General features: G+C 35.2%; 1 protein-coding gene and 2 pseudogenes across 1 annotated transcript; all 3 read left to right on the top strand.

The window, feature by feature from the left end:
- Positions 1 to 618: 618 nt before the first annotated feature.
- Positions 619 to 1,564, top strand: LOC119511391 (annotated as a pseudogene).
- Positions 1,565 to 9,562: 7,998 nt separating this feature from the next.
- On the top strand, positions 9,563 to 10,507 carry LOC119511390 (annotated as a pseudogene).
- A 5,590-nt stretch (positions 10,508 to 16,097) lies between these two features.
- Positions 16,098 to 17,030, top strand: LOC119511769 (olfactory receptor 5M9-like). The gene has a single exon (XM_037806303.1). The coding sequence runs from the start codon at positions 16,098 to 16,100 to the stop codon at positions 17,028 to 17,030; it is 933 nt and encodes a 310-aa protein (XP_037662231.1).
- The last annotated feature ends 7,837 nt before the right edge of the window (positions 17,031 to 24,867 follow it).

Below are 24,867 nucleotides of genomic sequence, written 5' to 3'. Positions count from 1 at the left end.
GAGAGTCTCTATCCAGAGACTTTGCATGATGCATAAATGTTAATAAATGGTTCACCCTCTTCTAGTTGACCTTGATAGTTATTGTGAATAGTTTGCCCCTTCTCAATTTAAATTAGTGCAAGAATAAGGTTACATTACCTGACATTTAGGGCTGATGATTTATTTGATTCAGTAGTTCCATCTCTAATAAAGAAGAATAATTTTATAATGAAAAAGGGACAAGAGACAAAGGATGTTTTCTGAGTTTGGTAAAAAGATATCTATAACCTTTAAAACTATGAAAATACCAAACAGCATTGGGAGTTATGTTTGGTTAAGACATTGGGCCAATGATGTACTTAGTACTATCATGTTTCAATCACAGTAGTCTGTATAACTGCTATATAATACTGCCTGTGTATTTATTAATCATACTTACCTTCAGAGAACCTGCTACCTAGCAGGTACCCCAAAAATGATTTGCTGAAAAGAATGGTAAAGTGCAGCCATAGCCTTTTAATGAAGTGACAATGACAGGAAACATGGATAAATATACAAATTAATAAATGAACACCTTCTGATTTTTTTCACTTTTTTTCTTTTAGATATCACAAAGCCTTTACTGTATTGGTTTGAACTATGAAAATGCTCAATTTCACTGATGTGACAGAGTTTATTCTTTTGGGATTAACCAGTCATCAGGAATGGCAAGTACTCTTCTTCATCGTTTCTCTCATTGTCTATATTATCACCATTGTGGGCAATATTGGTATGATCATGTTAATTAAGGTCAGTCCACAGGTTAATAGCCCCATGTACTTTTTACTCAGACATTTGTCATTTGTTGATGTTTGGTTTTCTTCCAATGTCACCCCTAAAATGCTGGAAAACCTGTTATCAGAGACAAAAACTATTTCTTATGCTGGTTGTTTTGTGCAGTGTTTTCTCTTCTTTTGCCCTTGTCCATGTAGAAGTTTTTATTCTTGCTGTGATGGCCTTTGATAGATACATGGCAATAGGCAACCCTCTGCTCTATGGCAGTAAGATGTCAAAGGTTGTTTGCATTTGACTGATTTCTTTTCCTTACATATACAGTTCTCTGACTAGTCTGGCAGCAACGCTATGGACATATGTCTTGTACTTCTGTGGGAAAATTGAAATCAACCACTTCTACTGTGCAGACCCACCTCTCATCAAAATAGCCCATGCTGGGACCTTTGAAAAAGAATATTCAATGGTCATACTTGCAGGCATTAACCTCACATACTCTCTGACTTTGGTTATCATCTCTTATCTGTTCATTGTGATTGCCATTCTATGGATGCACTCAACGGAAGAGAGGCAGAAGGCCTTCTGCACCTGTGGGTACCATCTGACAGCTGTTGTCATATTTTATGGGACTCTCATCTTCATGTATCTCAGGTGGCCCACTGAGGAGTCTATGGAGCAGGGGAAAATGGTGGCCGTGTTTTATACCACGGTGATTCCCATGCTGAACCCCATGATCTATAGTCTGAGGAATAAGGATGTGAAAGAAGCCATGAACAAAGTGCTCAGCAAAACATGTTTAACAAAACAGAACTGAGTGAATTGTGTCTTCCATGCTTCATACCTATTTGTTGGTCAACACATTATTGTGCAGGTCATAGGGAAGTTAAGCTAAAGACTTGTGTTTTGAAAGAAAGAGAGAAAGATTCAAATTAGGGGTAAAAAGAGTAGATTGACCCATTCCAGCTGATGTAAGTAGTGAGGATTAATTAATATGGCATAACTGAAAATTGTTAAAATGGGAAAATTTGAGTCGCATAAATGTTATTACAATAGAATGTCAAAAAAAGGATAATTAATTGAAAACATTGAAACATTTAACTAAAATAAAAAGAGGTTTTCTTATTCAAAAAGTCAGTGGATGAATTTTAGAAATAGTTATTCATTTGCCTATTTACAGGTCAATTTGTGGTGGAAAAAATAACAACATATAATTCTGTTTCATAATATGATATAAAAAATGATAGTCTCTCTAATTGCTATGAAATTCTTTAATGCTTCTTTCATTATGGGAAGTTGCAGAACTCTTCAGAGATTTCTACTTTTAAAATATAAAAACTTATACATTCAACTATTTTTCCATGTCTTGGGGTTTCCTGGGAGACACACTATGGTATCTGTCTTTACAGATTGCAGTACCTACCATATGCCAGATTGTACACACCTCACCTTCCCTAGCCAAACGGGCTTTGACCTACAGTCTGATAGAAGAGTGGGTAGAATTAACAGATGTCTGTGTAATTAAAAAAGCATGGATTTCCAGACTTCACTCAACAAACAGAATTGGTATTTATTTCAGAATATTTTGCACATCTGAGACTAAGATATGGTGCCTAAATTTTTTGGTTAATTTTTATATTTGAAAGAAATAAAATATTTAGGGGGGACTATATGTTGTGAACAATAATTTCCTGCCATGAAAATACTGATATATTTTGATACCTCTTTTACCTTGTTTCATAAAGTACACCCTTGTGGCAACAATACACTTCCTTAAAGTCTATATGTTCACAGGCGAATGAAACAATCAATAAATCAAACAACCACCTTTGGTTTTGGTGCAGATAATAAATAGTTACCGAAATGTAATACACATTTTTTAATTGCATGTGAAAGTAGTTACATAAATTTACAAATGATTCAAATATAAAGCAAGATTGGTTATAATGTGAGAAGACTTCTTTTTTGTCTTTTGTTGAATTTTTTATCTTCCTCAAGGGAAACCAGAAACAGGTATGCTCTCATTTCCACACACACATACACATATGGCATGGAAAATATTTTAAAAGCAATTTTATATGCAATATATGCAAATGAATTGCTGATTTAGTTTAAATTGTTGTATTACTGTGCCTATTGTTACAAAAATTAAAACCCCTAGAGACTTTAAGAATTAGCTTAATGTTACTTTAGGAATGAGTTGAAAGTAATTAATGTTAGCAGTAAAATCATTTGATTGTCATTTATTGGGAACCACTGATATGCCAAACTAGGTGCTGATTATGAATTCATTTCAAAATAGGATTTTAAAGCATTTTAAAATGTTGTAGTATGTTGGCAGATTGGTTTGAATTGTCTTCATTACCCATTTTTTTAAACATGAAACACTTCCTGCTTTCATTTTTGGACAGTTGCTGTTACATAAAGAATAATGATGCCAAGGTCAGTGTTGCTATTTGAGTTTTCTAAATTCAAATTAATATGTCAGTGATCTTGGACAAGTCATGTACATAACATCCACTTTTGTAGGTTGTAGTCTCTGACTTCCAAGACCTCTCAGACATACAATGTCCACGGAACTTGATTCATTCAACAGAGCTCAAAGTTATTTTGCCAACTGCTGAAAATTCAGGAAAGTACTGATGATGGTTATTTTTACAGCTATCAGTTTAACTATATTTAATCATCTCCAACATAAAATCTTGGAGCATACTTATCTCCTGTTCTGCTTCTTTGTCTGTGTCTTTCTCTCTCTGACTCTGTCTCTGTTTCTCTTTTTCTCCCAAACCAACACACACACGCACACAAACACAGGCACATACAGACTCACATACTATTTTCCTTTCAAATTTAGATTCTCTTGAGAGAGTGGGTATTAATTCATAATACTCTGGTGCAAATGAGTTCACCTGATGGATTTTCTCCATAATTGATGGGAAGGAACTCAGGAGTTCAGAGTACTTGGGAACTGAGTAATGCAAAAGAAAGCATAGCCTGAACACAATTCTGCCCACAGTTTTCCAGACTACATAGAGGCAGTACTTAGTTTAGAATTAATGAGCAACCTGGTTTGTCAATCTTATTCTTTCCCTTGTTCACTTTGTAAACTTGGTCAAAAAACTTAAGCTCATATTTACTTTTCAATATGCACATTTTATTCTTCAAAAATGGGGATAATATTAGTCACAACTCCATAGAAGTGGTGAATTAATTCTTATAAACTGCATAGAGGTGAAACTACAGAAACAATTCCATTATATTTTAACACTTCATATGAGGCTGAGACTGAGCTGAGAGTTATCCCATAATTATCTCAGAACCACACAGTAATATAGCATTTTCCCATTCTAAAAGTGAGTAAATTGAGGCTTAAAATTATCTCACTTGTCCAAGGTCACATAGTTAAGGTGAGAGTACCAAGGTGTGATTTCAGAGCTGTTTCACATCAAAGGCCATGCTATCCTACATCCCAGTTAACTCTGAATGCAGAGGGTAAATTCTTCATACTACAATCTACTACTTCACCAATGATCTTTGCTTGAATTCCTCCTCCCCAATTGCTGCCAGGTGATCCATAGAATTGAGGCACATGACATCTGTGAAAATGGCCATGTGATGCAAAAGCCATTCCTTGCTATGATCATCTATCCTGAAAATGGTACTTATTAGGGACATAGTGCACAGGAAAGAAAGAAATTCATTGAAATTTTCCATGATACAAACCAAGAATATTTTCCTGAGATGCTTGATTTCCAAGTGTGAAGATAAGAGGGCAGAACCCATGTGAAATTGGTAGACAGTTTTTTATCTCTTGATTTTATTATAAGGATTCTTCTTCCAATTAATTCTACTTTCCTTGTTCTAGCCCTGATATGTTTCTTGAATTTAAATTCTCATTCCTTTCATAATTGAATGGAAGTTCCTTTAGGGAGATGCTCCCAATGTGCAAGACTCTATTATAAATGTTCAGAGATTACTCCTTTGCTGTTCTCCTCTGTTGAAGGTAAGTCTGCAGGCTTTGAACTCTCTGAAGTTCAGACTAATACAATCCAATCACCCTAGTTTAATCCCATTTTGAAGAGAAGATGAGGACCTTAACTTGAGATTTTCCTTGAACACAGTATTTTATGTGTGAACTTATATTTCTAATATGCTTTCTTATTTTTACCCATAGTGTATTCAAAGCTATGTAGAACATACTCATTGTAATGGGGATTTACAGAACTCATTATTCACCATCTTTCCTCCTTTCACTGTTCTTTTCAACTAAAGACAATTGATATTCCCATTGTTCTTTTAAAATATGTATGAATGGATTTGGGAATATTGAGTCAGTATGAAGGTTTGGACCACTGATTGTTCCTTTACTCTTTCTCTCCAAGGGAAATTTCTGAAATGTTGATACAAATGAGTCTGTACTTTTAAATTGCATAGTCCATCCTCCCAATTGTCTAGTTAAATAATATGATGTGTAATATGAAATATAAAGCACTGAGCCATTTGATCCTAGGCTGTTGGGATCACCTAACTTTGGAGGGAGTGGGGAAGAAATGGTCTTTTACATCTGAAACCCAGACTGCACTGGGGAGAGTCATGTAAAGCTCATCTAATCCATCAAGGATGAGCTATCAACGGAATAACTTTCTTCAGTCTGGGAGGGCAATCAAACTGAGTTTTTAATTAAATTAAACAGAATAATAGAATAAATTATTGAAGAGGCAGCTATATAAGGTGGTTAAGGGTTTAACACAGGAGTCAATTTGCTGGTTTGCATCTCAATCCTGTCAATCCTATCTGACTCAGGGAGACTCTGAATCTTTCAGTGATTCAGTTTCCTCATTTGTCAAACGGAGATGTTGATATAATCAGTTTCACAGCATCTTTGCATGCAAAGGGCTTAGAAAGCAGTCAGTAAATTAGCTGTTTGTTATTTTTAAAGCTTCTGCTACTGCTACCAGAAAAGCATTTCTTATTTTTAAAATATTGGGATTTTTAATATAATGTATGACACTGATCTAAGTATCAGGAAGCTTTTAAAAATGTATTGGTGAATATTCCTGAGTATCTGTTTTATATAAATATGGCAACTGAGTTTGATGCCATAAGGGATTCTAACAGGAATAAGACAAACTCTACTACCATGGAGCTAAGGAATCTTTGTAGAGGAAGAGAAATCCATGCATGATACAGGACCTGAAATAAAATTAGAGAATGGGCTAGAAAACTGATCTTCTTTTATGATATGTAGTATTAGCTTATATTTCTAAAGATGTTTGATTTTTTACATAATATTCTATTCCAAAATTTATGAGTAGTTCAATTAACTCAAATGTAGCACCATCAGTTAGAGAGTCAAGGGTTCATGCTACCAAGATCAGGAGTTTTTACATGGGAAAATCTGTGAACTTAGCTCTACTTCCAGAATCTACAGTTTTCATCTGGCTATTTCCACTCATGAACCAACACAGATATGCTATACAGATGGACATATGTAATAAGGGGAAACTTAGAGCAGAACTGAAACTTCAGTGCTTATTATATTATGTACCCAATTCATTTTTAAAATAGTATGTTTATTTCTCACACTAAACATTTTGATCATAAAAAAATAGTCCATAGATATTAACTTCCCAAGTGAACACTGTTACTATGTGAAGGGACCATGATATGACTATAAAGTTCATATAATTATTAATATACAAAGGAATCTGTCTACTAATTCATTTTTGGAACATGCCAAGCTAACATTGCTCCTGAATTGCACTCCTTGCCCCCATATTTCCACATAGCTGGCTGCTTCAGACCAGCTCAGTAACCCTCAAAGAGAAATCTTTTACCACACTTTCTGCATCTTTTCCTCCTTATTTGCAATCTTATTAGCATGCTAAACTTTTGTCACAAATCTTCCTACTATTAAAATATCTCATTTATAAATTGTTTATTTCTCTTCAACAAAATTGCCTTACGATGACAGCAGGAATCTTGTACATCTTGTTCACCCACACATTTCCAGAATTTAGAAGAGTTTGGGAAAAATCTTACAAATATATCTGACATATTGTTAGTTGTCCTTTATGTTTGTAGAATAAGTTAATGAAACAAATTATAAACAAAGGCCCATTTACACATCAGTATTATTAAGCATTCAAACGCTGTTGTTATGGAGAGCTCAGATTCTCACAATGGTCTTAATCCTACAGAAACTTCCTTAAACACTAATGACACACTTGGAGAAGATACAACTGTAGAAAATATTGTTTGTGGATATTTTCTTTGTAGTGACATTAAATTGGGATTTGAATGGTTAGAGAAGGTATTAATTGGTTATGAAAGCCAGTGGGATCTGAAATGAGCCACTATAGATAATAAAATACATCAATGACATTTTACCTTGATATTTATCTACTGTTATATTTTGATAGTGATGCTCAGTGATTGATCCATTTGTAGTTTACATTTCTGAGATAATAAAAACAAAATGAGTTTATGCTGTTAATTTCCTCTTATTTCACCCCTGCATCTGGTAGCAAGCAAACCAGAAGAATATGGAGCAAAATAAAATATGAAACAGAATCTCAAATATTGAAAGCATATGATAAAATAGTTTGTTATGATGTCAGACAAATATGTAAAAAAAAAAGATTGTATGGTCTGGCAATAGAGTCCTCCTTGTATACAAACACCAGGACATGCTGGATAAAATATGATACATTATTTAAGGCCAAGGTGACCTTGCCAGAAACAAGGCACTAAAAACCAAGAAGCAACAGAGAGGTAAACATAAAAGCTGATGTTATTGCTTCCTGGGAATTTATCAGTAACTGACAGGATTGGATGCTATCAATCCTGCAGGAAAAAAAGCAAGGCTTGGGACCAGGGAAGGCAGAGAGCTGGGAATAAGATCCTCTCATATCCACACAGACATAAAGATGTGAACATTAAAGCACCACCTTAGTGAAAGGGTTGGCTAGGGAAAAAAAAAACAAACAAACAAAACAGAAAACAAAAACATGGAAACCGACACAGGAGCCAAACAAGGACACTTATTTATATCTTTGGTCTTTGGATAACAAAAAATAATCTTTGAAAATTCAGAATGCTAGACCTGTACCTCAGTGATCTTGGAGTTTAAATTTTATGACTCGCATTTTCTAGGATCCCTACATGGTGAGAAATCAACTAAAAATTTATCCCCAACCAGTGATAAACTGGGGTTAAAGGGAATGAAAATTCCTTTGAGGGGTTGTTTCCATAACCCAGCCACCAGGGATTCTTAAATATACCATAAAAATTATGAAACACTCTAAAAAACAGTCTATTTATTGTGATTATTCATAAGTTTTGCTGCAAAGATATTACTGTTTGATTAGGACATGTTTCCCCAGAGCCTGCTGGTGGTGTTTTAGAATGTACTGTACATATACTCTATTACCTTCCTCAAATTTGAGGAATTCTCAATTCCAATTGGAAATGTTCACAAGGATTTTGGATAAGGGATTGGGGACATGGGTCCAGACAACAGACTATAAAATAAGTATACATATAAAATGATGAGTTAAAAAAAATGAATTGAAGACATGGGAAGCAAGGTTCTAGGGGGGGAATATCAGAAATCTTCTAAAATAATCAAATAGAATGCCTAGAAATAAAAAGTAAAATAAATTTTAAAGAAATCCTCAGTGGTTGGGAAAAAAAACATTTTACATGACATTTTCTCTTGTAGTCCTTAAATAGCACATAAAATTTTACTGATTTCACTCATTTTCCTAGGCCCCAAATCAGTGATTCTCTGCCAGTGGATTTAGTTGTCCTATGTGAGTAAAGAACAAGCCTGAGATTGGTCTGCTTATCAAATTCCATTAAATGCTTTCATGGAAGATTTGTCAATGCATCAACTTGGGTTGTACATCAGATAACATTTGTTGAATACATGCTGGGCATTGTGCTATACTTGGTACTTAAAGGAATAAAATACCTTTTTGCCTAAAAGTACATAATTTTTCATAATGTTATGTGGTAGTAAGATAGAAAAGTATATATAGGGTATTATTGCACCTGTTTAAATGTAGACATAGAAAGAAGGTTTGGAGATAGTATCTCAAAATGTTTACTGTGATGGCTTATGGAGGGGTGGTGAATTTTAGGTAATTTTTTCTTAAAACGTTTTCCAAGTTTTCTGTACTGAGCATGTTGTAAGACCAGCATATATGTTCATTGTCATGTAAAGTTATACAGGGAAAGCTGACCCTCCAAGGCATGAAAACATGGGTAATATCACATGTATTTGCATTTTTGATTACATAGAGAGGCAATCATGATACACAGAAATGGTATTTGATGGCGTGTTTACTAATTAGATGGCTGTCCCTGGGTTTATATTTTAACATTTCTGGGTCTCAAGTTTCTTTTCTATCAAATAATATGTTGGAATGGGTTTCATCATTGTCTTGCAACTCTCCATCTGACTTTGGACATGTTTGTGCTATGTGATTTTAAGGTATGCCTACTGTAATAATGTAGCAGAGACATAAATGTCTAATTCTAATACTATACATGTTAGCAATCAATCTTATCTACCTATTTTGCAGATAAGGAACTGGAAAAAAGATAAATGGTAGTAGTCTATAAGATGTATTGAAGAAAACAATTATGCTTGTATTATTTCTCTCTTGAACATTGTGCAAAATCTACATTGTTATCTAAGTGATTTCATTTAGGATGTAGATAAATGTGACTCAAATGTTTCAGCAACCAAAAAATTCTCCCTGTGTTTTGTCTTTCTCCATAGGCAATACAGGCTGGGTCTATGCTAAAAATGCCAAATTTCACAGATGTGACAGAGTTTATTCTACTGGGGTTGACTAGTTACCAGGAGCTACAGGTTCTCTTTTTTGTGGTGTTCCTCATAGTTTACCTGGTCACTCTGTTAGGGAACATTGGTATGATCACTTTGATCAGCATCAGTTCCCAGCTCCAGAGCCCCATGTACTTTTTCTTGAGTCATTTGTCTTTTGTAGAGGTGTGGTTCTCATCCATTGTCCCCCCCAAAATGCTGGAAAACTTATTATCTGAGACAAAAACCATTTCCTATGTGGGATGTTTGGTACAATGTTACTTTTTCATTGCCCTTGTCCATGTGGAAGTCTACATCTTGGCAGTGATGGCCTTTGATTGCTACATGGCCATCTGCCACCCTTTGCTTTATGGCAGCAAAATGTCTAGGACTGTCTATGTTTGACTCATCTCTGTGCCTTATGTCTGTGGATTCTCTGTTAGCCTAATATGCACACTGTGGATGCATGGCTTGTACTTCTGTGGGAATTTTGATATCAACCACTTCTATTGTGCAGACCCCCCTCTCATCAAGATTGCCTGTGGGGGAGTCCACATCAAAGAATACACAATGATTGTCATCACTGGGATTAACTTCACACATTCCCTTTCAGTGGTCCTCATCTCCTACATCCTCATTGTAGTAGCTGTGCTATGCATACGCTCTGCTGATGGAAGGAAGAAAGCCTTCTCCACCTGTGGGTCCCACTTGACAGCTGTTACCTTGTTTTATGGGATGCTCATATTCATGTATCTCAGGTGGCCCTCTGAGGAGTCTGTGGAGCAGGGGAAAATGGTGGCCGTGTTTTATACCACGGTGATTCCCATGCTGAACCCCATGATCTACAGTCTGAGGAACAAGGATGTGAAGGAAGCCATGAACAAAGTGATCAGCAAAATTATGTTTAACAAAACAGAACTGAGTTAATTGTGTCTTCTATGTTTCATACCTTTTTGTTGTCAACATTATTTTCAAGGACATGGGAAAATTAAGCTGAAGACCTGTGTTTTCAAAGAGAGAAAGAGACTCAAATTGGGAGCAAAACCTGTAGAGTGACCCATTCCTGGTAATATAAGCAGTGAGGATTAATTGAGATGGTATAAGTAAAAGTGGTAAAAATAGGAAGATGTGAGTTGCTAAATATTATTACAATAAAAATTTTAAAAAGGAGAATTAATTTAAAGGGTGTTCAAATACTTAGCTAAAATCATGAGACTATTTCTCTTATTCAAAAAGTCAGTGCATGACTTTTAGAAATAGTTATTCATTTGCATATTTAGAGGTCAATTTGTGGTGGAAAAAATTAACAACATATTTAATTCTGTTTCATTATACAATATAAAAATTATAGTTTCACTAATAGCTATGAAATTGTTTACTACTCTTTCATTGTGAAAGGGGCAGAACTCTTCAGAGACTTCTGTTTTCAGAATAGCAAAACATATATTTAATTATTTTCTCCATCCTTTTGTTTCCTAAGAGACACATCATTGTAAGTGTCTGTCTAGACAGATTGCAGAAACTTCAATGTTTTAACCCTAAGGATGCCAGATTGTGCACTTCTCACCTGCCCTAGCCAAACTGGCTGTAACCTACAATCTGTTGAAACAGTGAGTAGTTAGTAGGTATGTGTGTAATTTAAAAAGCATGGATTTCCACACTCTGCTTTACAAACTAAATTGATATTTATTTCAAAATATTTTGCACATTCTGGGACTAAGATATGGTGCCTAAATTCTTTGGTTAATTTTTATATTTGAAAGAATTAAAAACTTTTGTGAGCCAGAAGGGGAGACAAATGGGCTCTATGGTTATATGTTGGAGATGATTAAACATAATTAAGCTGATAGCTATAAATATAATTATAAAAATATCATCAAATTTAAAAAATATTTTGCAGAAATATCCTGAATTTTCAGCATTTGGGAAAATCATTTTAAGCTCCCTTCTTCCTCTCTCTCTCTTTCTCAATCTCAATCTGTGTTTCTGTTTCTCTCTCAAACCAACACACACACACACACACACACATACACACACATCCACATCCACATCCTATTTTTCTTTCAAATTTAGATTTTCTTGAGAGACTGGGTATTAAGTCATAACACTCTGTTGCAGATGAGTTCACCTGATGAATTTTCTCCCTAAGAGAGGAAAAGGAACTTGGGAGTTCAGAGTACTTGGGCACTGAGTGATGCAAAAGAAAGCTTTACCTGAACACAGCTCTGCCCATAGTTTCCCAGACCAGATAGAGACAGTACGTAGTTTAGTTAATGAGCAGCCTAGGCTGCCAATCTTATTCTTTCACTTGCTCACTTTGTAAACTTGGTCAAAAAACATAAGCTCCTATTTACTTTTCAAAATGTCCATTGTATTCTTCAAACTGGGGATAATGTCAATCACAACTCCATAGAAGTGGTGAGTTAATACTTCAAACAGCTTAGAGGTGAAGCTACAGAAATAATTCCATTTTTTTGCACTCCATATGAGGCTGACACTGGACTGAGAGTCATCCCATAATTATGTCAGAAACACACTGTAAGATATAAATTTTCCATTCCACAAGGAGTAAATAGAGGCTCAATATGATGTCACTTACCCACAGTCACATAATAAGGTGACAGAGCCAAGGTTTAATTTCAGAGCTGTTTCACATCAAAGGCCATACTGTTCTACATCCCAGACAAGTATGAATGCAGAGGGATAAATTATTTATACCACAATCTACCACCAATGACCCCTGCATGAATTCCTCCTCCCCACTTGTTGCCAGGTGATCCATACTTTTGAGGCAATTCTCATCTGGAAAATGGCCATGTGCTGCATAGGACATACATTGCTATGATCATCTATACTGAAAATGGTGCTTATTAGGGACATAGCAGCACAGGAAGGAAAATAATTCATCAAAATTTTGCATGATACAACCAAGACTATTTTCCTGAGGTGCATGATTTCCAAGTGCGAATTTAAGAGGCAGAACCCATGTGAAATTGGTAGACAAATTTTTATCTCTTGATTTTATTATAAGAATTATTCTAATTAATTCTTCCCTTACTCTAGCCTTGAGATGTTTCTAGAATTTAAATTCTTATTCCTTTCATAATTAAATGGAAGTCCCCTTAGGGAGATGCCCCCAATGTGCAAGGCTCTATTTTAAATGTTGAGAAATTACTCATTTGCTGTTCTCCTCTGTTGAAGGTAAGTCTGCAGGCTTTGAACTTGCTGCAATTCAGATTAATACAGTCCAATCAATTTATTTTAATTCCTGTTTGAAAAGAAAATGAAGACCTTAATCTTAGATTTATTTTTAACACAGTGTTTTATGTGTGAAGTTATATTTCTGGTACATTTTCTTATTTTTACCTATAGTGTATTCAAAACTACATAGAGTGTGCTCATTACAATGGGGATTTACAGAAATTGTTATTCCTCATTTTTTTCTCCTTTTGCTGTTCCCTGCAGGTAAAGACATTTGGTTTTCCCATTGTTCTTTTAAAATATGTATGAATGGAGTTGGAAATATTGAGTCAGTATGAAAGTTTGGACCAGTGATTATTCCTTTACTCTTTCTCTCCATGGGAAATGCCTGACGTATTAATACAAATGAGTCTGGATTACTAAATTGCATACTCCATCCTCCCAATTATCTTGATAAATAATATGGTGTGTTAAATGTAATATAAAGCACTTAGTCATCTGATACTAGGCTGTAGGGATCACCTAACTTTGGAGAGAGTAGGGAAGAGATAGATGGTCATTTACATCTGAACCCAGCCTGCACTGGGGAGAGTCAAGGGAAGCTCATCTAGTCCATCAAGGATGATCTATCTACAGGATAACTTTCTTCTTTCTGGAAGGGCAAACTGAATTTCTTATTAAATTAAACAAAATAATGTAATAGATTATTGAAGAGACAGGCATATGATGTGTTTAAGGGTATATAAGACAGGAGTCAACTTACTGCTTTACATCTCAATTCTGTCCATCCTGGGGGATCCAGGGAAGCTCTAAATATCTCAATGCTTCACTTTCCTCATTTTTCAAATCAAAATGTTCCTAGAACCTGTTTCATAGCACCTTTGTGTGCAAAGGGCTTAGAAAGCCATCTGTAAGTTAGCCATTCTTAATATTATAAAGTTGCTGCTACTGCTACCAGGAAAGTATTTCTTATTGGAATTTTTAATATAAGGTATGATGCTGATCTAAATATCAGGAATCTTTTTTAAAAATGTATTTGTGACTATTCCTGAGTATCTGATATATACTTTATATATGTAAAGATTAAGCTAGATAGCATAAGGGGTTCCAAGGTGAATGAGACAAACTCTAATACAAGAGAGATAATGATTATTTGTAGAGGAAAAGAAATGTACACAGCACATAGAAACTGAAACAAAATTAGAGAATAGTCTGGAAAACTGATATTCTTTTAAGATAGGTAGTGTTAGCTTATATTTCTAAGACACTTGATATTTTATATATTTCATACTTAAAATGATATAGTAGTACCAATAACCCAAGTTCAGATTTATGAATTAGGGAATCATGGGTTCATGCTACCAAGGTCAGGAGACTTTTGATACCAAGTTCAGGAGATTTTTACATAGGAAAGTCCATGAGCTTCACTTTATTTTCAGAGTCTACAGTTCTCATCTGGCTATTTCTACATATGAGCCAAAATAGATAACCTACACTCATGGAAATCTATAACAAAGGGGAAATTAATCAGTCTTTATCATGCTATGTACCCAATTCATTTTAAACTTAGCATGTTTATTTCTCATATTAACCATTTTAAGGATAAGAAAAGAGTTCATAGAGATTAATTTCCCAAATATGCCCACTACTAAATGAAGGCTCTATGATATCATAAAGTCCATATAATTTTTAATATACAAAGGAATCTCTCTAGCAATGCTCTTTTTTTTTGGAACATGCCAAGCTAACATTGCCTCTTCTGAGCTTTAGAGCTTGCACTTTTTCCTCTCCACATATTTGCATATAGCTGGCTGCTTCATACCAGCTCAAATTCAATTCTTTAGACAATCTTCTTTGACCACTCTTTCTTCATCTTCTCCATCATATTCCCTATCTTATTGGCATGCTAAACTTTTGTCACAAATATTACTACTACCTAATTATATCTCATTTATTTACTTCTCTATTTCTCTTGAATAACAATGAATTATGATGTTAGCAGGAATCTTTTATGTCTTGTTTACCTACACAATTCCAGAATTTATAATAGCTTGGGATAGAATCTAACAAATATATCTGACATATCATTGAGTGTCCTTTATGGTGGCAGAATAAGTTAATGACACCAATTATAAACAAAGGCCCATTTATATATCAGTGTGTATTAAGCATTCAAGCACTGTTATGGAGAGATTAGATTCCCATGATGGTCTTAATCCTACAGATCCTTCCTTAAGCACTCATGTCACACTTTTCCATCTTACAAGAAGACAGTTGGAGAAAAAAAATTGTTTGGGGATGTTTTCTTCATAGTGATATTAAATTGGGATTTGAATGATTAGGGGTGGTATTAATTTGTTGTGAAAACCAGTGGAATCTGAAATGAACCACTATAGTTAATAAAAGACATCAATGACATTTTACCTCTATATTTATCTACTGTTACATTTTGATAACAGTGATTGATATATTTGTAATTTACTCTGCTGAGATAAAAAAAACAGAAGAGTTTATATTGTTAATTCCCTCTTACCTCAGCCCTTCAGGTGATAGCAATCAAACCAGAATAATGCACAGCAATTGCAAAATAAAATGAGGCAGAATCTTATATATTGAATGCATATGATAAAATAATATGGTATAATGTAAGTCAAATCTGTCAATAACTAGACTGTACAGCCAACATATATATAAGCCCACTGTCCCATAAAGTTATACAGGGAAAGCTTACCCTCCAAGGCATTTAAAAATGGGTAATATCACATGTATTTGCATTTTTGTTGACATAGAGGCAACTATGATACAATGGAAATGGTGTTTAATGGAGTGTCAAAGGGCTCCCCATTTTCATTAATTGGATGGCTAACCTTGGGTATATATTTTAATATTTCTGAGCCTCAAGTTTCTTTTCTATCAAATAATATGTTGGAATGTGTTTCATCATTGCCTTGCAACTCTCCATCTACTTTGGTCATGTTTGTGCTATATGATTGTAAGGTATGCCTACTTAATAATGTAGCAAAGACATAAATACATAACTCTAATACTATACATGTCAGTAATCAATCTTATCTACCTATATGCAGATAAGAAACTGGAAAAAAGATAAATGGTAATTGTTTATAACATGTATTGAAGGAAACAATTATGCCTATAGTATTTCTCTTGCAAACATTGTGAAAAATCTACATTGTTTTCTATGTGATTTGATTTAGAATAGAGATACAGTAAATGTGACTCAAGTGTTTCACCAATAAGAAAATCTCTTTGTGTTTGTCTTTCTCAGAAGACAATACATACTGAGTGTATGCTAAAGATGCCAAATTTCACAGATGTGACTGAGTTTATTCTACTGGGGTTGACTAGTCACCAGGAGCTACAGGTTCTCTTTTTTGTGGTGTTCCTCATAGTTTACCTGGTCACTCTGTTAGGGAACATTGGTATGATCATTTTCATTAGCATCTGTTCCCAGCTCCAGAGCCCCATGTACTTTTTCTTGAATCATTTGTCTTTTGTAGATGTGTGGTTCTCATCCAATGTCACCCCCAAAATGCTGGAAAACTTATTATCTGAGACAAAAACCATTTCCTATGTGAGATGTTTGGTACAATGTTACTTTTTCATTGCCCTTGTCCATGTGGAAGTCTACATCTTGGCAGTGATGGCCTTTGATTGCTACATGGCCATCTGCCACCCTTTGCTTTATGGCGGCAAAATTTCTAGGGCTGTCTGTGTCCGACTCTTCTCTTTGTCTTATGTCTATGGATTCTCTGTTAGCCTTATATGCACACTGTGGATGTACAGCTTGTACTTCTATGGGAATTTTGAAATCAACCATTTCTATTGTGCAGACCCACCTCTCATCAAGATTGCCTGTGGGGGAGTCCACATCAAAGAATACACAATGATTGTCATTGCTGGGATTAACTTCACATATTCCCTTTCAGTAGTCCTCATTTCTTACACCCTCATTTTAGTAGCTGTGCTATGCATGCACTCTGCTGATGGGAGGAAGAAAGTCTTCTCCACCTGTGGGTCCCACTTAATAGCTGTTACCATATTTTATGGGACCCTCATATTCATGTGTCTCAGGCAGCCCACTGAGGAGTCTGTGGAGCAGGGGAAAATGGTGGCCGTGTTTTATACCACAATGATTCCCATGCTGAACCCCATGATCTACAGTCTGAAGAACAAGGATGTCAAAGAAGCAGCCAACAAAGCAATCATCAGGGCTAACTTGAGGCAGTGAAACTTCAACAGATATTTTTTGGTATGTTGGTAAATATTGTAAATGACAAGGTATAAAAATTGTTCACAAAAGACTTTCTATAGGCAACTCTTGCTTACACTGATAGATCCACTCTAACACTGTGATGCCTTATACCTAGAATGGACTCTATAGGCTTGGCATATTTTATTCTACATATGCAATGATTTTATTAAAACTGACATTGTTTTAATAGCTTTAATAAAATGAGTGCCTTCATACCATCATAAGATTTATCCTTAGTGTGCAATATTTGATAGTAAACAAAATTTATGTTCTAATTATCTGTCCCACCCAACTATTCATTCTTGTATGCTCTGCTGTATATTTCTGATGCTAAAGGGTTGAAACATCCCTGACAGAAGGCTTTATTACTCATTGCAATGAAAAGATGAATGAATATGAATTTTCTGAGTGTAAAGTCTGAACTTTGGCCATATAATGCTATCCCATTAAACCCTTGGTTAATAATTTGATTTGAAAATGTTTGATTGCAGCTAATTCCTAGTAATATTAAGTTGCAGAATCAACATTTAGTAACTTAAATAAAGTTTTCAGTGTTTAGAATGAAGCTACCAAATAGGAAGCACAACTCAACTACATGCTCTTGGGCATACATTTTAACTTGATCAATGTGTTTCAAAGTGGTATTTCTTTTGGGTCTGGCTAAAAATCCATGACACTCACTGTTCAATTAATCTTGATTGGTGCATCTGTACTCTACTTATTCTACATCCCATTCTTGCTAAAGGCAGAACATAAAATTGTCTACCCTGTATTATTCTTGCTAATTTATCAGTGTAACAACAAATGGGAAGTGAAAGTGATCCCTGATAGAGTAGTTATTCTGGGTTGAGTACTAATACTATTAAAATGAGTTTGCAATTGAATATGTTCAGCAAGATCCTGAGAAGTAGCATATAATGGTAATACTGCCACTGTTAACATAGGCTAGTTCAAAACACATATGATTTTTTTTAATTATATGCATGCTGGGTGTTTAGGGGAAAAGTGTTCTCACATCTGCAACTTACTTTGAGATTTATAAAAAATGGATAGAGAGGGATTGGAAAATGAATATATATGTAATAAAGCAAGGATATAAAGTGTTCACTGTAGAAGCTAGGTTAAGAGACAGATGAGTGTTCATTGGCACAATTATTTCAACTCCTCTATGTTTAATAATTTTCAGAATAAAATGTTGGAAAACAAACAAGAAACAAATATGAAATAAAAAATTGTCAAAGAAAAAATACATAAATATTGTTGCTTATATTAACAATGTTAACAACTCTACATTCTGATAGCAGGAGGAAAGAGTACTATTGGTTGGTTTTGGAAGTTATGATAACACCTTTTTTGTGTTTTTGAAACTCTTGCATTTGCTTCAAAAGAGTAGTTTCAATTACTGTACATAAAGTAGAACTGCTCAAGCAACAGCTGCCTTCACAGAGACTGACATTATATTGTAAAGGTCCATATTGCTGTCTTCCTTCTGGCAGAGAAGTTCCTCATGTTCTACTATTCCAGTGTTCATTTTATAACAAAAACCCTGGCAACCCAGCTATAGGCCACATTTGCCATCTTCTATTGTTGGCCCATTATAACCTTGTTACTAAATTTTTATTGAGCTATCAACAGAATTTATATATAAATCTAAGGGGCATCTCTTTAAAGCCAAAGCCGTAAGACTTGGACTTTCTCTTCTCCCTTCCCACTTGAAAATGTTGTCAATTTCAATGTTTACCCTAGGTCCAGAGATAGAAGCTACATCTTATGAGCTCTCTAATTGCCTTATTGTAACCATTAACTCACACTGTTGGATGAGAAAGGAATTCAATTATATTTTAATGACACTATATTTTGGAGCTCACTAGTAACATGTAGCCAACACCCTAATTCTCCTTTCAATTGTATTTATAAAACTTCCCAGAAACATGGTTCTTGGCATGCCACATAAGCATGGTATTACCTCTTAAGGATGATTTAATTTTCCTCAGCTGTTTGCCAGTTTTCCTGTAATTGAGTGAGAGGCATCTGGTTCTCTCTCTCTTAACCATAAAAATTCAATCCTCTGGTTTGGGATATTAGGCTATATCTCCGTTGCCTTGCTGCTTGATGAGACCTTGGATTTATCATGGCTCCCAACTGACACATTAGTTGATTATGAATCTCCTTTGTTCTCACTTCCAGGTCACTTTCAGACACTTATGAACTTCCTTCCTGGGCTCAGGAATTCCAGCAGTTTTCCCTGCATGGTCTTTTGAAGGATAGACTAGAATGTGCCTCCTTCAAACTGTTAGCCTACAAACACCTTTAGCTGTTGTTATTCTTCTGTGTGTTTAACACATTAGAAGTGTTTTTCTATGAGACTTTTTAGTCTCCCTGGCTACTCACTGGGAAGCTAAGCTATCATCTTGTCTGCTATGGATGCTCTTTAAATTTATCAGGGCTTTCTTTGGATAATTCTGTGGTTTTGTGCCACATCACCTGAATCCAAGATGCTACCTGAAGAAGGAACATGGGATCCCTTTTCAAAGATTCATTAACCTTTAAATTGTCAAAAATCAATTCTGGGGAGGTGAGGCAAAATGGTGTCATAAGGAGGTGTGGGATTCAGTTCATCCTCTATGGTAGCTAGTAAATAGCAAGGAACTGTCTGTAAAAACTGTTTGGGGGATTCCATGATGAGATGCATATTGTATACCAACCTGGAATTAGTGGAATAACAGAGATCACAGCACAGAACTGTAAGTAACTCTTCCACATTGTGGAAATTGGTACCTCTCCTCCACTGGTACGGCAGACTGACTTGGAATCTTTCCCTGGTGGGGAAAAGAAGCCCTTTCTTCTATGAGTTTGGGAAGGAGAGCTCAACCAAGCCCCAATGCAGATTTGATTAACAAATTCAGACTGCTGAATACCTACTTTGAGCACAGATAAAGGAAAAATAAAAGAACTGGGAGATCTATAGCAGCCCCACACCCAGTAGCAAGAAGGCAGAGCTGATGGAAACCAACAAACAAACAAACAACAACAACAAGAACTTAGAGGTTTCCATAGTTGGCTCAGCTCAGAATACTGGAAACAGACTATGCTCCAAGAGAAAAGGCAGGTAGACCCGGGTACCAATGCCAGCTATTGATTGGTGAACCTGCATGCCTGGTGACCAGCTCAGAGGAGAATTTGTTTTCTTTTCTTTTCTTTCCTTTTTTCTTTTCTTCTTTTCTTCTTTTGTCTCTTTGTTTCATTTTTTAGCAGCCTATTTAACAAAGCAGCAGTCATTCTTAGTTTTCAGCCTTGCCCAAAGCAAAGGTGGAATTAAGGTATGACTGAGAGACAAAACAATTAATCAGGTGGAGGAAATAGTTCCCAAAAGGGCATGTTTCCCCCAAGAACAGGAGAGAGGGACTAGTGCAAGTAGTGACTGTTATTCAGAGATTTTAGACCCCAGAGGCTGGGATATCAGCAGCAGTTTCAACCTACAAAAAGCAGAGACCAGCCTGTCTCAAACATGCTCCAAGGAGGGGTAATAAGGGAGCTGCTTGAGAGGCCTGTAAAGTTTCCAGCCTGCAGGGAACATTGGGCTGAAGAGTGGCTTATTTTTCCCCAAATAAAAAGAAAGGAGAAAGGCCCAGCACATGTGGTAACTGTTGTTTAGAGAACTCAGACCCCAGGAGCTGGAAAACAGAAACAGTTTAAACCTGCATTCAGCCTCAGCCTCTGTCTCAGCCATGCCCCTGGCAGGCACTGGGTTGGCTGAGAATTAAAGGTACAGTTAAACTTTATAGCAGTGGGGAACAGCAGGCTGAAAAGTGTCATCTTCTGGGTGGGGCAGGAATACCACAGAATCAGGAGGTTCAGGTCAAAGAATGGCACCATGCTGGGTCTCATCATCAGGAAACCTTGATACTGATTACTCCCTCTTAGTGAGTCCTGGACCCATCTTGTCTGGGAAAATCTGACTGGGGTCCATTTTATATATGGAGACACTCCTCCCAGAACCAGATCTCTAGGCAAATGTTTCTAGAAGTAATGAAATGAGTGTTAAAAATACAGAGAGGCATAAAACAAAACAAAGCAAACAACACATGAATATTCTGTGAGGGGGAAGAGGGAATAGAGTGCTTTTTTCCTGGGATGAAAGAACTGCACACACAAAGAAGGGCAATCTCAAAACACTTCCATATAAACAGGGAAAGAATCAGAAAAATAAGAGCTGAAAAATTCTGACCAGTTAAATGGAAGCTATGCCAGAGACCTAGAATAAATTGAACTGAATGTCAAAGAGCATCTATATAAAAAAAACCAACCAACAAGAAAACACTAGGAAAAAGAGAGAAAATGACCCCAGAATAAACTAATAAAAAAAAAAATCAGATGCCTAGACTACAGCAGAAAAATGAGTCATACTAGGAAGCATGAAGATATGGTCCAGTCAAGGGAAAGCTAACACTTCAAATGAAATACAGGAATTGAAAAAACTAATTAGAGATGTTCAAACAAATATTTTAAATCAATTCAATGAGTTGAAGGAGAATGTGACAAAAGAGATGAATATAAAGAAGACACTGGGTGACCATAAGAAGAACTCAAAAGCTTTCACAAACAAATGATGGAGTTTATGTGAATGAAAGACTCAATAGAAGAGAGAAAAAACACATTGGAGACATGCAATAGCATATTTGAAGAGGCAGAAGAAAGTATTAGTGATCTAGAGGATAGGACATCTGAAATCCTGCACACAAAAGAACAGAGAGGGAAAAGAATGGAAGTATATAATCAGGGTGTCAGGGAATTGAATGTCAACATGAAATGCATGAATATACATGTTATAGGTGACCAAGAAGGAGAGGAAGGAAAAGGGACAGAAAGAATAATTGTGGAAATAATCACTGAAAATTTCCCAACTCTTATGAAAGATGTAAAATTACAGATACAAGAAGTGCAGTGTACCCCAAACAGAATAGATCCAAATAGACCTTCTCCAAGACACTTACTATTTAGATTGTCAATACCAAAGAGACAATTCTGAAGGCAGCAAGACAAAAGCAATCCAAAGTATTCAAGGGAGGCTTGATAAGAGTATGTGTGGCTCTTGTAGCAGAAATCATGGAGGTGGGAAGGCAGGGGTGTAACATATTTAAGATACTTGAAGGAGAAAAACTGCAAACCAAGAATTCTATATCTGACAAAACTGTACTTCATAAATGAGGGAAAGTTTAAAAGGTTTACAGATAAACAAAAACTGAGACAGTTCATGAACAAGAGATCTGCTCTACAAAATCTACTAAAGAGAGCACTCCAGGCAGATAGGAAAATACAGGAGAGAGAGGTTTGTAAAATAGTGTAGAAATGAAGATTACCAGTAATGGTAACTAAAAGGGCAAAAAAAGAGAAATATAAAATTTCTCTCCAAATATGTATTTGGACATATAAAATCCAAATGACAAAATAGTTGAAGGTATTATTGCATTTACAGTAACAACATTAAATGTTAATGGATTAAGCACCCCATTCAAAAGACATAGACTGACAATTTGAATTAAAAAAAAAAAAAGGGAAACATCTATATGCTGTCTTCAAGAGACTCACTTTAGACCCAAGGACAAAAATAGGTTTAAAGTGAAACTTGGAAAAAGATATTTCATGCAAACCACAACCACAAAAAAGCATGGGTAGCTATACTAATATCAGACAAATTAAATTTCAGTTGTAGAACCATAAAAACAAAGAAGTCCCTATGTTTTAATAAGAAGGACAATTCATCAAAAAGACATAAAAATTACAAATATCCATGCACCAAGCCAGAGTGCCCCAAAATACAGGAGGCAACACTGACAACACTGAAGGGAGAAGTAGACACTTTAAAATAATTGTTGGAGACTACAAAACACCACTGTCTTCAATGAATAGAACATCTAGACAGAATAAATAAGGAAGCAGAGATCTTGAATTAATTGACAAATGAACTAGAATTAACATGTACAGAACATTGCACCCCACAAAGCAGGGTATACATTTTTCAAGTGCTCATAGATCATTTTTCTGAATAGACAACATGATGTGTCACATACCAAGTTTCAATTTAAAAAGATCAAAATTATACAAAACATCTTCACTGATCATAATGGAATGTGGTTGGAATCAATAACAGTCAGAAAGCTGGAAAATTCAGAAATATATGGAGGCTAAACAGCACACTCTCAACCAGTGGGTCAAGGAAGAAATCTCAAGAGATATCAGTAAATATCTCAAGGCAAATAAAAATGAAAACAGAATATATCAAAACTTATGGGATGCTGTAAAGACAATACTGAGAGTGAAATTTTTTGCCCAATGTCTATATTAAAAAAGAAGAAAGAACAAAAATCAAGGACTAACCTGCTCACCTAGAGAAGGTATAGTAAACTAATCCCAAAGCAAACAGAAGGAAAGAAATAACAAAAATCAGAGCAGAAATAAATTGAGTACATAAAACCATAGAGAGAAAAAACAAAACCATCAGTTGGTTCTTTGAGAAAATCAATAAAATAAATGGACCCTTATCTAGGCTGATAAAGAAAAAAAGACAAAGGTTGCAAACAAATAAAATCAGAAATAAGAAAGGGGACACAACTTACTATCCTGCAGAATTAAGGGAGATAACAAAAGGATTCTATGAGTAACTCTATGGCAATAAACAAGCAATGTAGATGAAATGGACATCTTCCTAGAAAAGCATGAACAACCAACATTGACTCAAGAAGAAATAGATGACCTCAGGAAACCAATCAGAATTAAAGAGATTGAATCAGTCATCAGAAAGCCCCCAAAAAGAAAAGCCCAGGGCCAGAAGACTACATATGTGATTTCTACCAAGCATTCAAGAAAGAATTAGTAACAATCCTGCTCAAACTCCAAAAAATTTAAGACAGAGGGAAAGCTACCTAACTCCTTCTATGAGGTCAACATCACTCTAACACCAAAGCCAGAAAAAGTTACAAGCAAATGTCTTTAATGAATATCAATGCAAAAATATTCAGCAAGATATTACAAATTGAATCTATCAGCACATTAAAAGAATTATAAACCATGATCAAGTGGATTTTATTCTGAGTATGCAAGGGTGGTTAAACACATGAAAATAAATTAATGTAATGCACCATATCAATAAATCAAAGAGGAAAAACCATGTAATCAACTTGATTGATACAGAAAAGGCAATTGCCATATTTCAGCACACTTTCTTGATGAAAACACTTTGAATAATAGGAATAGATGGAAATTTCATCAACATGATAAAAGGAATAAAGGGGTAAAGCCAACAGATATTTGTACTCTGAGAGCAATCCATTAAAAATGCGTAGACTCCATTGCTGCTTAATGGGTTGAGTGAGACAGATGTAAAAATAATTGAAAATACATAGAGTTTAATATGATGATTTTAATGTCTCCACATAAGTCTAAAAGCCATACTTAATCTTGAAATATATTCTAACATGGAAACAATTAAGATAAAGTGGCTTTCATAGGCTTCTTATTAACTCCTAATATTGTAATTTCTTTTGCCAGTATTTCTCAAAATATGATACAGGGAGATGGTTTTAAATAGTTCACAGATATTTTATTTGCAATGCCTGAATATTTATAATTTTTGCTGTTTTCAATTCATGAAAATTGTTACACATATCTCATTTGCACTAATTATATAAAGTTTACCATTCAGATTTATTTAAACTAAGTTGTGAATCAATTTCAAGAAAATAAACTAAGAAAATAATAGTCCATTTAATATGTCAATGTGGGAAAAATCGTAAAGCATAAAAATAATTAAAAG

This window comes from Choloepus didactylus, chromosome 16 (assembly GCF_015220235.1).
Source record: "Choloepus didactylus isolate mChoDid1 chromosome 16, mChoDid1.pri, whole genome shotgun sequence".
Taxonomy (NCBI): Eukaryota; Metazoa; Chordata; class Mammalia; order Pilosa; family Megalonychidae; genus Choloepus; species Choloepus didactylus.
Note: the sequence above shows the minus strand (reverse complement) of the source record. Positions and strands in the feature narration are given on the sequence as shown.